General features: G+C 39.5%; 1 protein-coding gene across 3 annotated transcripts in view; it reads right to left on the bottom strand.

The window, feature by feature from the left end:
- Nucleotides 1-7,165: 7,165 nt before the first annotated feature.
- The window catches only part of LOC120049234 (Kv channel-interacting protein 4-like), a 182,568-nt gene continuing 176,340 nt past the window's right edge, over nt 7,166-13,393 (bottom strand). For all 3 annotated transcript variants that reach the window (XM_038995471.1, XM_038995470.1, XM_038995469.1), the window contains exons 5-8: nt 8,044-8,151; nt 7,679-7,783; nt 7,341-7,403; nt 7,166-7,213 (exon numbers count right to left, since the gene is read on the bottom strand). In XM_038995471.1, the coding sequence (XP_038851399.1) occupies nt 7,166-7,213; nt 7,341-7,403; nt 7,679-7,783; nt 8,044-8,151 (324 nt within the window). The remainder of the gene's footprint in view (nt 7,214-7,340; nt 7,404-7,678; nt 7,784-8,043; nt 8,152-13,393) is intronic.

Genomic DNA, 13,393 nt, shown 5'->3' with positions numbered 1-13,393 from the left:
GAATCATATCAAATTCCTTATATTAAGCCTACCAGACAGAACTATTTTATTTACGGATAGCCAGGAGCACACTGACACAATTTCCACCAGATCAGAGGCAGTAGGGATGTTCTCTTTTTAGATGTGAATTAGACCATTTTCCTGTCCTGCAAAGCATTCAAAACTAAGTACTTTTGGGTGTCGGAAAATGTATGGAGTAAAAAGTATATCATTTTCTTTAGGAATTTAGTGAAGTAAAAGTCAATATAAATAGTAAAGTACAGACCCCCCCCCCCAAAAAAAAGTATTTTTTACTTCTACACCAGACTAAGATGTAAAATACATTAAGTGGTATAGAATAGTTTCATTTGACTGCCTCAAATATACTGAACAAAGAAACGCAACATGTAAAGTGTTGGTCCCATGATTGGTTGTGGTGAAATGTTCCATACGTACAAAAAGCTTATTTGTTAGTGAGCATTTCCCCTTTGCCATCCACCTGACAGGTGTGGCTTATCAAGAAGCTGATTGAACTACATGATCATTGTGCTGTGGACAAAAGGCCACTCAAATGTGCAGTTCTGCCACAGATGTCTCAAGTTGAGGGAGCATGCAATTGGCATGCTGACTGCAGGAATATCCGCCAGAGAATTTAATGTTAATTTCTCTACCATAAACTGCCTCCATTGTTTTAGAGAATTTGGCAGTACGTCCAAGCAAGCCAGCCCAGGACCTCCACATCCTGCTTCTTCACCTGCGGGATTGTCAACTAGACAGCTGATGAAACAGTTTCTGATGAGAACTCATTCTGATTGTCTGGGCCTTGCTCCCTAGTGGGTGGGCCCCTGCCCAGTCATATGAAATCTATAGATTAGGGCCTAATTTATTTAAATTGACTGATTTCCTTATGAACAGTAACTCAGTAAAATCATTAATTGTGTTTATTTTTGTTCAGTATAAATAAATAAAAAGTGGGTTCATACACCGAGTGGAAGTGCAACTCACCAATATCCTTGGTGTACATTTCTACACAACATAACCAATGTTCCCTCTAAACGCGCACCTCCCCTCCGACTGCCAAGTAGAAGAAATATGAGCCTGTGCAGAGAACGAGACTGAACTTCACTCAACTGTCTGCAGTTAAAACGTTAATTAACACTATCAACGTTTCCTTCTACTGTGAGAATTGTGATCGAATCAACGCAATATTAGCCACTTTCAATGTAATATACCGAAACAAAACTGCAAGAGATTTTCTTGTAGGCAGAGCACATTGGAGTAGGATTCTATCGCATTGACAGGCACGACTCCTGCTCATACGCTACACTAGGGGTACTCAACTCTTACCCTACAAGGTCCGGAGCCTGCTGCTTTTCTCTTGTACCTAATAATGAATTATGTGTCCCAGTCCCTGATTAGTGGGGAACAATGCAGCGGAACTGGCATCGAGGTACTGAGTTGAGTTTGAGGGCTCTACACAGACCGGTGCGCCATAACCAATCAGTGCAGACTGAGTAGTTGCATTTGTTTTTAGATCAACGTGAGTGCTGCACGCAGCCACATTTGTTCACATTCTTTGCTAGTCTGAGTTATTAGCCCAGTTAAAGCTCATTTCTAGTCAACAATGGGGAAGTGGTTGCTTCCAACAGGAGCACAAAATGTTTGCAGTTCTAGCCATCTTTCTTCTTCTTGATGTTTAACGGCAGTTGGCATCCAATTTGTTGCATTACCGCCACCTACTAGACTGGAGTACAACGCCCTTATACTTTACTTGAAAAATAAAAATGTACTAAATAAATACCCTACCATCTAACACTATACTTACTAATTACAAAATAAAATTAACACCCCCCTACTCCACCAATTAAATGTATTTATTCCTAACTCATGCCATCACCCTGAAATTATGGGACATCACCACTTAACACATCCTGTAACTCTTCTGTCAAGTCTCGCACACCCAAATACCTCTGCAGCTGCCACCACAACCTCAATTTTCGGAGACTTCCGATCCATCCCTGCAGTACCATTAATAACCATTGCTATCAATGCTAAAAATCCAATCTTACTGAAACGTATTTCACTTTTTGGCCTATCCCTCTGTACTGGTATATCTCTACTACTCTCACCACGCCTCCCCCTTAACCCATCTTCCTCTACTTTCTTCACTGACTCAGCATATGACAACTTCTGCACTACTCTAACCCTGGAAACCTCAACCTGCCTCTCCCGCACAGAACATGTCTGATCCCCAGCTCCATGGGCACCCCTACAATGAACACATTCCACTACTTACCCCAATACTACACATTCCTTTGTCTCATGCCCTTCTGCACATTTCTCAGAACTTGGACCCTCCTGCCACATGCCAATAAGCTTGACACATGTAACATCTTAATGTATTCGGCTCATACAGGATAACTTATATATCCTAACTTCACTTTGTCAGGCAAAGACAACTTCAAAACTCAAAAGAACAGACAATGACTTCTGTTTCCCCACTCTCGCCATCCTGTCTGCGTCACATCAAACGACGAGCATCACATACACCGGGAATCTTTGCCCTCTCCTGGTCAACGTTAATATCTACTGCTACCCCAGTTATCACTCCTTTCATTGGTGCCCTTTTCTTGAGAACGAAACAACTCACGTTTCTTGCCCCCATTCGTTTTTACTTCGAGCGCATTCTTCCTCTGCCCAACAAAAACAATTATCACTAGACCACTTCTAGTTACCCTCACCGATTCCACATGACCCACCTTTTTTTCACCCACCGTGAAAGCACAAATGAATCAGCCAAAAGGCAAGAGTTCACTTTTTCCATAAGCTTCACTCCTACTGTCACAGACGCTTCTTCATCCTGAACCTCGGTCTCCGATAACTTTACCGCACCTACCACCACCGATACTTTACCCTCATTCACTTCTATTTCTCCTCCTGTCTTCGGCTCCCTCTGCTTACACTTTCTACCATTCTTCTTTGACACACCATCTCCCTTTTTCCCACCATTTTTATCCGACTCAAGCTCACCCCCCTTCCCTTACTCTCTTCTCCCTCTCTTTTTCCCTCCATTCCTTCTCCGTTTTCCAAGTACATGTCTCCTTATGATAATACTGCCGCTCCATCCCTGACACCCATCTTGTACTTGCTTTCTCTAGGGACTCCATTTCCCCCTTCCCGTTCCAACTCTGTTCTACTCCCGTCGAAGTAAGAACTAAACTTAAAGGCATCATTGAAAGTGTTCTTCGAAAAAGGTTCGCAAACCCTTCAGCAATGCAGTCACACCTAGATCTTAGCCATCTTTGAAAAGCAAGTCAGGTAAAAAGTCTTAAAGGGGCAGTGTTGTATTTTGAGACGTAGCCAATATGCTGAGCGTTGCATAATTTCTCTGATTCTGTTATAATAATAATGAATTGTATTTTAAGTGTTTTTTGTTGTTGCGTCAAACACATTTTCAGTCACCTCCTTGTCTGAAGGACAAGTGGATATACTGGTTAATGTGAAGCCCTTCATGTTTTTTTCCCCAAAGGTCTCATGGAATGTAGGCCTGCATTGAACACCACACATTGGCTGCTATTGTAGGCGGAATGATAGAACAGCTATTTCCATGGTAAAATGTTATGGGATGTGTTTTTTTTCCATTGTTTTTGATACAAGGCCACTCTGGTAGGCCTACATTATGATCAAATAGCCACAGTAGCCTACTTGGAAACGGTTCAAACGGACTTAAAGCGGGTACGGCCTTATTGTTCACAGTAAACGCGTGGCAGAAGTTGAACGCGTGGCAGAAGAATTTTCAAAGTTCAAGTTTGAGCTCAGCAGATCTGAAACTTTCTCTGTGACAATTTTTTGGAGGGAACATTGAACATAACGACACACCACAGTGACACACCCACATGACATATCTGAACACAGGGGACGTGAACATTCAAACCAGTTTATTGAATCTCTCTTATAAAATGCACTCACCTAATTACAAAGACAACTGTACATCTTAAATGTCCAGTGACTCTTAAGGTCCTTTATATCACCCTTCTAATCCTATATGGGTCCGCACATATTAAACCTACACTAACTTGGATAGCAGTTTCCTAGATTTAGCTAATGGCAGAAAGATTAGTCTTTCCTTCCTACATTTTTAGAGTGGTCCTTTGTAGCTCAAAGCATGGCGCTTGTAATGCCAGGGTAGTGGGTTTGATTCCCGGGACCACCCAAACGTAAAAGTGCATGACTAAGTCGCTTTGGATAAAAGCGCCTGCTAAATGGCATATTCTATTGAGTGAAAGAGGAACATAGTTCCTTAACATTTTATAGAGGTCCTTCGAGGAAAATATACAGCACTTGTATTTCAAAATAGCATTCAAGTCATCAATGTTTTACCTAATGTGTTTAATGCTTCTCAACCCAACTAGTTTTTTTCAAGATTGGAGTAACAACGTGACTCCATTGCAAGTTATTTGAATGGGTGTGGGATTTTTATCTTGGCAGCGTCTGCATCCCTGAATTGCCAATATTTCAAAGTACATTATTTCTTTGAACCAAGTGGTAGGCTCAGAGTACCACAAGGTGGCATTATTGTAACATTTTGTAATGGATCCAAGCCACAAACACAGCACACAGAGGCTACTCAAATAAGTTATTAACATTGGTACATTGTGTAAGAAAATAAATACAATTTAAGTCCTGTGCATATATCTGTGAAGGTTTTAACAGGCTTTGTTCGATCAATTCATTTTCCAAGATCAGATTGAGTGCAATAAAATCTGAAATCAGAGCACCCAATTACTACCCTCATGCACCTCATGCTATTATGATTGATTTAAATACATTCGGATGTAAGGTTGAATAACAGATTGACAGATGTCACTTTGTTTGCCAGAGACATGTTCAATAGGGAGAACACGTTTTAAGATGGTGAAATCGTTAGGTACAACCTGGACTTGTCCAAAAAGAACTTGTTTAGCTGTGCCTTACTTAAATCGACCCATGTTTTTAGGAGATAATTAGCCCACTGAACAAAATCCTTGGTCAAATAAGATCAAGCTAGGTACACAAACAAGTTATTTCCCTAGACTATGCTTCTTCTTATGAACTCCAGAACACATTCCCAGGGGTACATTTACATGGATAAATAAGTTATTGCCAATTAAGGAAACAGAATATGCAAAATACTGCAGATACCTCCCATCTGCTACCCAGCATGCTCTGTCCCTGCGCATGATTGGAGCCAATCAGGACTCTAATCAGAGACAGCAGGGGCCAATCAGTCCTCATATGCAGGGAAACTGGACACGTCACAAATAAGATGAAAGAAAACACAGGCCCTGTCCAGAAACAACCCCTACCCCTTATAAACTTAGAGATCTGAGAGGACTGGGTATATTTAAGCAATATGGTCATAGCTCCACCTTCCCCTCTGATAGGCTGGGTAGAATTATCACCATATTGTTTCCACCTGTCCAATCCTCCACTATCACTCCAGTGTTTAATTGCTATATTGTAATTATGTTGCCGCTATGGCCTATTTATTGCCTTACCTCCCTTATCCTACCTCATTTTTTATTTTTTATTTTACCTTTATTTAACCAGGTAGACTGGTTGAGAACAAGTTCTCATTTACAACTGCGACCTGGCCAAGATAAAGCAAAGCAGTGCGACACAAACAACAACACAGAGTTACACATGGAATAAACAAACATACAGTCAACAATACAATAGAAAAAGTCTATATACAGTATGTGCAAATGAGGCGGCAGCGTACCCTAGCGTTGGACTAGTAACCGAAAGGTTGCAAGATCAAATCCCCAAGGTACATATCTGTCATTCTGCCCCTGTACAAGGCAGTTAACCCACTGTTCCTAGGCCATCATCTTAACTGACTTGCCTAGTGAAATAATTTTTTATTGTCTAGACAGTTGGGGATAGGGGTTGTTTCAACAGATCTACCTCTCAAAACCAAAGGATGACAGATTCAAATTTGCTTGTATAGCTTCACCCCAGTGACCCTCTGCAAAGGACAGTGATAAACATGCATATTCAAAAAGACCATAAATTCCCCCCAAGAGTGAGCTTCTGCTTAATACTGTCCACCTGACTATCCCTTTGTACATTGACTAGCATATCTACCATATATCATATCTATATAATTAAAATCCAACAAACCAGTGTAACCTGCAAAATTGTTATTTGAAACATGAATGAAAACATATCAACAGGACACATAGGGCAATACAGACATGTACAGTCAAATAAAATACAGCATAATCCTGTGGCAAGATAATTGTTTCTCCTAATCACATACTCAATGTAAGTAACAGCTACCTGTGTGCTTCTAATGATACTTTTCACTGTCCAGACTCGTCATCGAATTCAACGTGGAGTGCATCGTCTCATTTTAGTTGGCAAGTAAGCATGAACAAAGTTGAAAGATCCAGATAGATTCTTAGAGTATATACACTTTTTTAAAAATGGTACAATGGTCTATTTTACTTGGGTGCTGGGAGAGCAAAGGATGGACCGTGGTGGCTGAAAAACCTCAGTGGTTAGGAACATTCTGGAATTCTGAGCCTGATTTCGGCACACAGTTATGTCACTATTCATCATACAAACTTTCACCTTTCAGACTCATTGTTGTCCATCTGTTCAAAGGCAGTGGCATAAGATAACACATTTTGCTGGTTTCCACTAGATAACACAGGCACAAATGCAAAAATTGGCAAAAATTCATGAGAACAAAAAAAAAAATGTGCTTTTTGGTTTTAATTTAAGGTTTGGTTTAAAATCAGGGTTAAGGTTTGGAATACAATTTTAAGAAGATACATCTTAGAAATAGGCGGGGTTCATGATTTTGTGTCTGTGTTAAATAGTGATGACCCAGTTTGCTGGATTCCTGTACTGCAGATACTGTAAATGGTGACTGCAGCACAGTTGTTAAGATATGTGTCTTTTGTACACAGGAGATTTGAAGAGTTCAATCTACTTAATCAAACCACAAAACTCAAATTGAAAAGGAAAGATTGTAAAGATCAATTCTTTTTTACAGTTATTCCAGAATGTTTCATACCATTACATGGTACCATTACATTACATTACATGATTTGTGTGGTCCACTGTATGCCGGTTGTTGGTTGGTGTTGGTTGGTGTCTGTTGATAGTCGAGTCCAGAGCTCTCCAGGTCAGCCAAGAGTTAAATTACATTTTCAAAGAGCTGCATCGACCTCATGATGTTCTCATCCTGGTGGACAAAGAGAGGAACTTTAGAGATGTCCATACTTCACTGAAAATGTATACCAGAGGTACTAAATACTGTATTATGCAAAACATGTGATGCAATTGCAGAGAAGGCGGTGGAAATAACTCACATTTTGGCAGCAGTCAATAAACTCATCTATGGTTACAACACCATCCTTATTTTTATCCATCTTCTGTTGGTCAGGAACATCAGAGAGGTTCGTCAGAGAGGTTGGGAAGGCAATGCAAAAGATGTATATTGTAACAGTACACATGGATGAACTAATTGCAAAGATGGAAAATAGTTCATTTCATTCCACATAACAACTGTCACTGTACTTTAGGGTAACTTGTATTTAAATACGACAAGCATTGGACTATTGGTCCATACAATAAATGCTGATGATGATGGTGAATGTAATATGCACATTTTGGCAACAATGTATGGCACTTTAAAAAAAACACACACCTGAAAAAATATCTCCACGTGTTGTCGAGGGGTATCGTCTTTGAGTAGGGGATATGTGCATTTCCCCATCATGTCATAGATGGCCTTCATGATGTCAAGCATTTCCTTTAAAACAGAGAGTAAAGATAATGTTGACAAGTACACTGTATAATAGACAAGGTGAAGAAAAGTAGAGGATCCTTTTTAAATATCATTAGACTGGTTGACCAAAATGTAAAGACATGTCATGCTTTACATCTACATAAAGTAAAGTACCACTCGTTCAACCAATTACTAGGTCAGTATTTTATTCTTATTTATAGAAATCAATAAGTTACTCAATTAACGGCATATAGACAGCGAGTTGCGACATTGATTGTACGTACCTCTTTAGTAATATATCCGTCCTTATTAATATCATACAGATTGAACGCCCAGTTGAGCTTCTCCTGGACTGAGCCTCGGAGGAGGATAGAGAGGCCCATGACAAAGTCCTGCAGTAGAAACACAAACTATTGGAAATTGTACCAAAAACATATCAGAAATATCTATGAAGCCTTAATGGATTGATATGATACTGGTAACAGACATTTCTACTCGTGTACAAAGAATGAACTTGAACTGAACTCTTTTTGGTGACCATATCTAAGTGATATGGAAATTGAATTGAACTTAGTTTGGTTATCATATCTAAGTGATCGAAGTATCTAGTCTAAAATATATAACATGTAAGTCCTTTAGCAGACACTCTTATCCAGAGGAGCAATTGGTGTCAAGTGCCTTGCTCAAGGGCACGTACTCCGTTGGGATTTGAACCAGCAACCTTTCGGATACTGGCCCAATGCTCTTAACTGATAGGCTACTGCCGCCCATAACGCATTCATCAGTATGATTCTTTACAACAATATTCTTCCCCAAAAAACAACAAATGAACACACATTATATCCTTGGGGTGCAGAAACATAGATAATAAATAATGAACATTATTTGATTTGTAGAGATGCTTTTGGATCCCTACAAAATAAGCTTGAGAGTGATACAGTACTCTTGTACAGAAGAACGCACCGTGTTTTTGTAACACCAGATAACTCGGGTGAAGAGCAAAGACAACTTTTCTATCCTAATAAGCAAGATTATTCACTTCATTAATGTTAATTATATGTATGCTGGGGGGATTCCATTTGGACTCAATTCAAATTAAGTGAAGTTTCACAGTTTAGCATGTGTCTTGTGGGTATGAAGCTTCTAACAACCTTGGAATGCTCACTTTTTTGTATCAACTTCTGTCAAATGCTCCTAGGGCAACGGGGTAGGTAACTAGGAGAGGATTGAGATGACACACATACTCTCAGACTGATGTAAGAAATCTCCACAATTGTACATTCTATATTAAAATATGTATTGTAAAATAGATTATTTAACCTGGAAAGTCCCATTGAGATACAGTATATAAAGATAATAAATAAATATATTTAGACAGTGCCTTCAGAAAGTATTTACACCCCTTTACTTTCTCCAAATGTTGTTGTGTTACAGCCTGAATTGAAGATGAATTACATTTAGATTTTTTGTTACTGGCCTGGCTACACAATACCCCACAATGTTTTTTTGTTTGTTTTTATAAATTAATAAAACATTTAAAGAGCTGAAATGTCTTGAGTCAGTAAGTATTCAACCCTTTTGTTATGGCAAGCCTAAATAAGTTCAGGAGTATATATATATTTTTAAGTCACATAAGTTGCAAACATGATTTTTTAATGACTACCTCATCTCTATTAGAGGTCGACCGATTATGATTTTTCAACGCCGATACCGATACCGATTATTTGAGGACCAAAAAGAGGACAAAAAAAAAAGCAGATACCGATTAATTGGCCAATTTGTTTATTTATTTATTTATTTGTAATAATGACAATTACAACAATACTGAATGAACACTTTTATTTTAACTTAATATAATACATCAATCAAATCAATTTAGCCTCAAATAAATAATGAAACATGTTCCATTTGGTTTAAATAATGCACAAAACAAAGTGTTGGAGAAGAAAGTAAAAGTGCAATATGTGCCATGTAAAAAAGCTAACGTTTAAGTTCCTTGCTCAGAACATGAGAACATATGAAAGTGGGTGGTTCCTTTTAACATGAGTCTTCAATATTCCCAGGTAAGAAGTTTTAGGTTGAGGTTATTGTAGGAATTATAGGACTATTTCTCTCTATACAATTTGTATTTCATATAACTTTGACTATTGGATGTTCTTATAGGCACTTTAGTATTGCCAGTGTAACAGTATAGCTTCCGTCCCTCTCCTCGCCCCTACCTGGGCTCGAACCAGGAACACATCGACAACAGCCACCCTCGAAGCATCGTTACGCATCCCTCCACAAAAGCCGCGGCCCTTCCCGAGCAAGGGGAACAACTACTCCAAGTCTCAGAGCGAGTGGCGTTTGAAACGCTATTAGCGTGCACCCCGCTAACTAGCTAGCCATTTCACATCGGTTACACCAGCCTAATCTCGGGAGTTGATAGGCTTGAAGTCTTAAACAGCGCAATGCTTGAAACACAGCGAAGAGCTGCTGGCAAACGCACGAAAGTGCTGTTTGAATGAACGCTTACGAGCCTGCTGCTGCCTACCACCGCTCAGTCAGACTGCTCTATCAAATATCAAATCATAGACTTAATTATAACATAATAACACACAGAAATGTTTGCTTTTTTCGTGAATGCGCTTGTTAAATCACCCGTTTGGCGAAGTAGGCTATTATTCATTGATAAATTAACAGGCACCGCATCAATTATATGCAAAGCAGGACAAGCTAGATAAACTAGTAATATCATCAACCATGTGTAGTTAACTAGTGATTATGTTAAGATTGATTGTTTTTTTATAAGATATGTTTAATGCTAGTTAGCACCTTACCATGGCTCCTTGCTGCACTCGCATAACAGGTAGTCAGCCTGCCACGCAGTCTCCTCGTGGAGTGCAATGTAATCGGCCATGATCGGTGTCCAAAAATGCCGATTACCGATTGTTATGAAAACCTGAAATCGGCCCTAATTAATCGGCCATTCCGATTAATCGGTTGACCTCTAATCTCTATACCCCACACACACAATTATCTGTAAGGTCCCTCAGTCGAGCGGTGCACTTCAAACAGTTTCAACCACAAAGATCAGGGAGGTTTTCCAATGCCTTGCAAAGAAGGCTCCCGAGTGGTGCAGTGGTCTAAGACACTGCATCTCAGTAAAGGGGCGTCACTGCAGTACCTAGGTTCGAATCCAGGCTACATCACATCTGGCTGGGATTGGGAGTCCCATAGGGCGGCGCACAATTGGCCCGGGGTAGGCCGTCATTGTAAATAAGATTTTTTTTATTAACTGACTTGCCTAGTTAAATTCAAAAAAGAAGGGCAGCTACTGGTAGATGGGTAAAAAAAGCAGACATTGAATATCCCTTTGTGCATGGTGAAGTTATTAATTACACTTTGGATGGTGTATCAATACACCCAGTCACTACAAAGATAAAGGCATTCCTCCTAACTCAGTTGTCGGAGAGGAAGGAAACCGCTCAGGGATTTCACCATGAGGCCAATGGTGACTTTAAAACAGTTACAAAGTGTAATGGCTGTGATAGGAGAAAACTGAGGATGGATCAATAACATTGTAGTTACTTCACAATACTAACCTAAACGACAAAGTGAAAAGAATACAGAAGACAAATATTCCAAAACATGCATCCTGTTTGCAACAAGGCACTAAAGTAATACTGCAAAAAATGTGGCATAGCAATTCACTTTTTGACAATAACCTAAAAATCAAGGCCAAATCTACACTGGAGTTGTTTACCAAGAAGACAGTGAATGTTCCTGATTGGCAGAGTTACAGTTTTGACTTAAATCTGCTTGAAAATCTATGGCAAGACCTGAAAATGGTTGTCTGGCAATGATCAACAAACAAATTGACAGAGCTTGAAGAATTTTGAAAAGAATAATGGGCAAATGATGCACAATCCAGGTGTGGAAAGCTCTTAAATGGCTTACCCAGAAAGACTCACAGATGTAATCGCTGCCAAAGGTGATTGTAACATGTATTAACTCAGGGGGTTGAATACTTATTAGCTACTGTTTTATTTTTCATATTTTTTTTATTTTTTTTTACAAATGTTAAAATTCTTCTTCAACTTTGACATTAGTATTTTGTGTACATTGTGGACAAAAAAAATACAATTAAATCAATTTGAATACCACTTTGCAACACAAAATGTGGAAAAAGTCAAGGGTTGTGAATACTTTCTGAAGGCACTGTATATCTTGTATCCTGTAAATTCTGGTCCTGAAGACCAGCAGGGTGTGCAGGCTATTGTTGCTCAGCATTAGCCCACCCTACTCAAGTCATCAACAAAGCCTTTAAGTTATTAAATGGGTGTCAAGACTAGATTGAAATAAAAGCCTGCACACCCTGTGGGTCTCCAGTACCATGATTGACCGACACTGGTCAAGACTGTGTTCTACCAAAAGAGTAACTGTGACACTATAGAACCAAACCTCTAATGGGAAATGTATCTAGGTCATTATACTTCAGAGAGTGATGTCAGGGATGTCATCAGGGGCGGATTGGTCGTCTGGCAAATCTGGCAGATGCCAGATGGGCTGAACCATTTTTTTGGAGTGAAAAGAGAGCGGCACAGCCAGCGGCTGATGAGCCTGTTAATATATTTTTGTAGTAGCCTTTTCTTTTTTCTCTGTTGACATAATCTATCAGCTTTCTCTATTGGGCAGATGCAGTGAGAAATGGCCCCCCTACCAAGATGGGCCGGTCTGGTTAAGTTCAAAGTCAAACATGCCATCAGTTTGCCAGCCCGTTCCTACCGAATGGTAAAAAAAATGACCAGTAAAAAATGAAAAGGTTGTGCGGAAAACAAAAAACAAAAAAAAGCTTTTGAGTCCGATGCAGCAAAATCTGGGCTACCAAATTGACAGATAAGGCCCATGTTTTGTAAAATAGCTGAACTAAAGAAGCAAAAGAGAGGAAGGATTGCGAGGGCGAGGCCGTTACATGAGCAGAGTAAATATGGATGATGAGAATAAATAACATGACTCAAGGCGCACAGACAGTTCAACTGCGCCAAAGGAACGTAGGACAATGCAGTCGGAGGTAGAAAACAGAGACACACACACACTGATAGATGTATACTGACTTCCTTGATGTTTTGGCTGCATGTGTTGCCTAATAATTATAGGCCTAATGAATCCTTAGGGTAGGGGGGCATATATCAGACAGGCATTTGCATATGTAGGCTAGTATGCGGCCTAGTTAGGCTAGAAAATAATTAGCTACTGTAAGCCTATTGAACGCATTACAATTCATTCATTTGCACAAGTTTCTCATATGCCATAAAAATATTGCAACATCAGTCTTTGTGTGTGTATGTGTGTGCATGCATGCAGGTTTATCTATGGTGTAGTCAGTTAGCAATCGGCTAGACCTACTTATGATACTGCAACTGTCTTATGAGTAGATTGAAAGGCTTTCCCAAAAACATTTTGAATTAAACGTTAACTACTAAGTATGCCTACCTGGCAGAATGATATCATGATTATTATTTGTATGAATCGGGTGAGGATTTGGTTGGCAAACTCTGCCATCGTAGTAGCCTACAACGACATTGGTTCCCAGTAGATGGGTAAGCGGCAAAGTCAAAATTGGCTATGTTGTCCAAAATAATGAAAACACAC

This window comes from Salvelinus namaycush, chromosome 6 (genome assembly GCF_016432855.1).
Source record: "Salvelinus namaycush isolate Seneca chromosome 6, SaNama_1.0, whole genome shotgun sequence".
NCBI classification, from domain to species: Eukaryota; Metazoa; Chordata; class Actinopteri; order Salmoniformes; family Salmonidae; genus Salvelinus; species Salvelinus namaycush.
The sequence above is the reverse complement of the archived record's forward strand: the minus strand, read 5'-3'. Positions and strand labels throughout refer to the sequence as shown.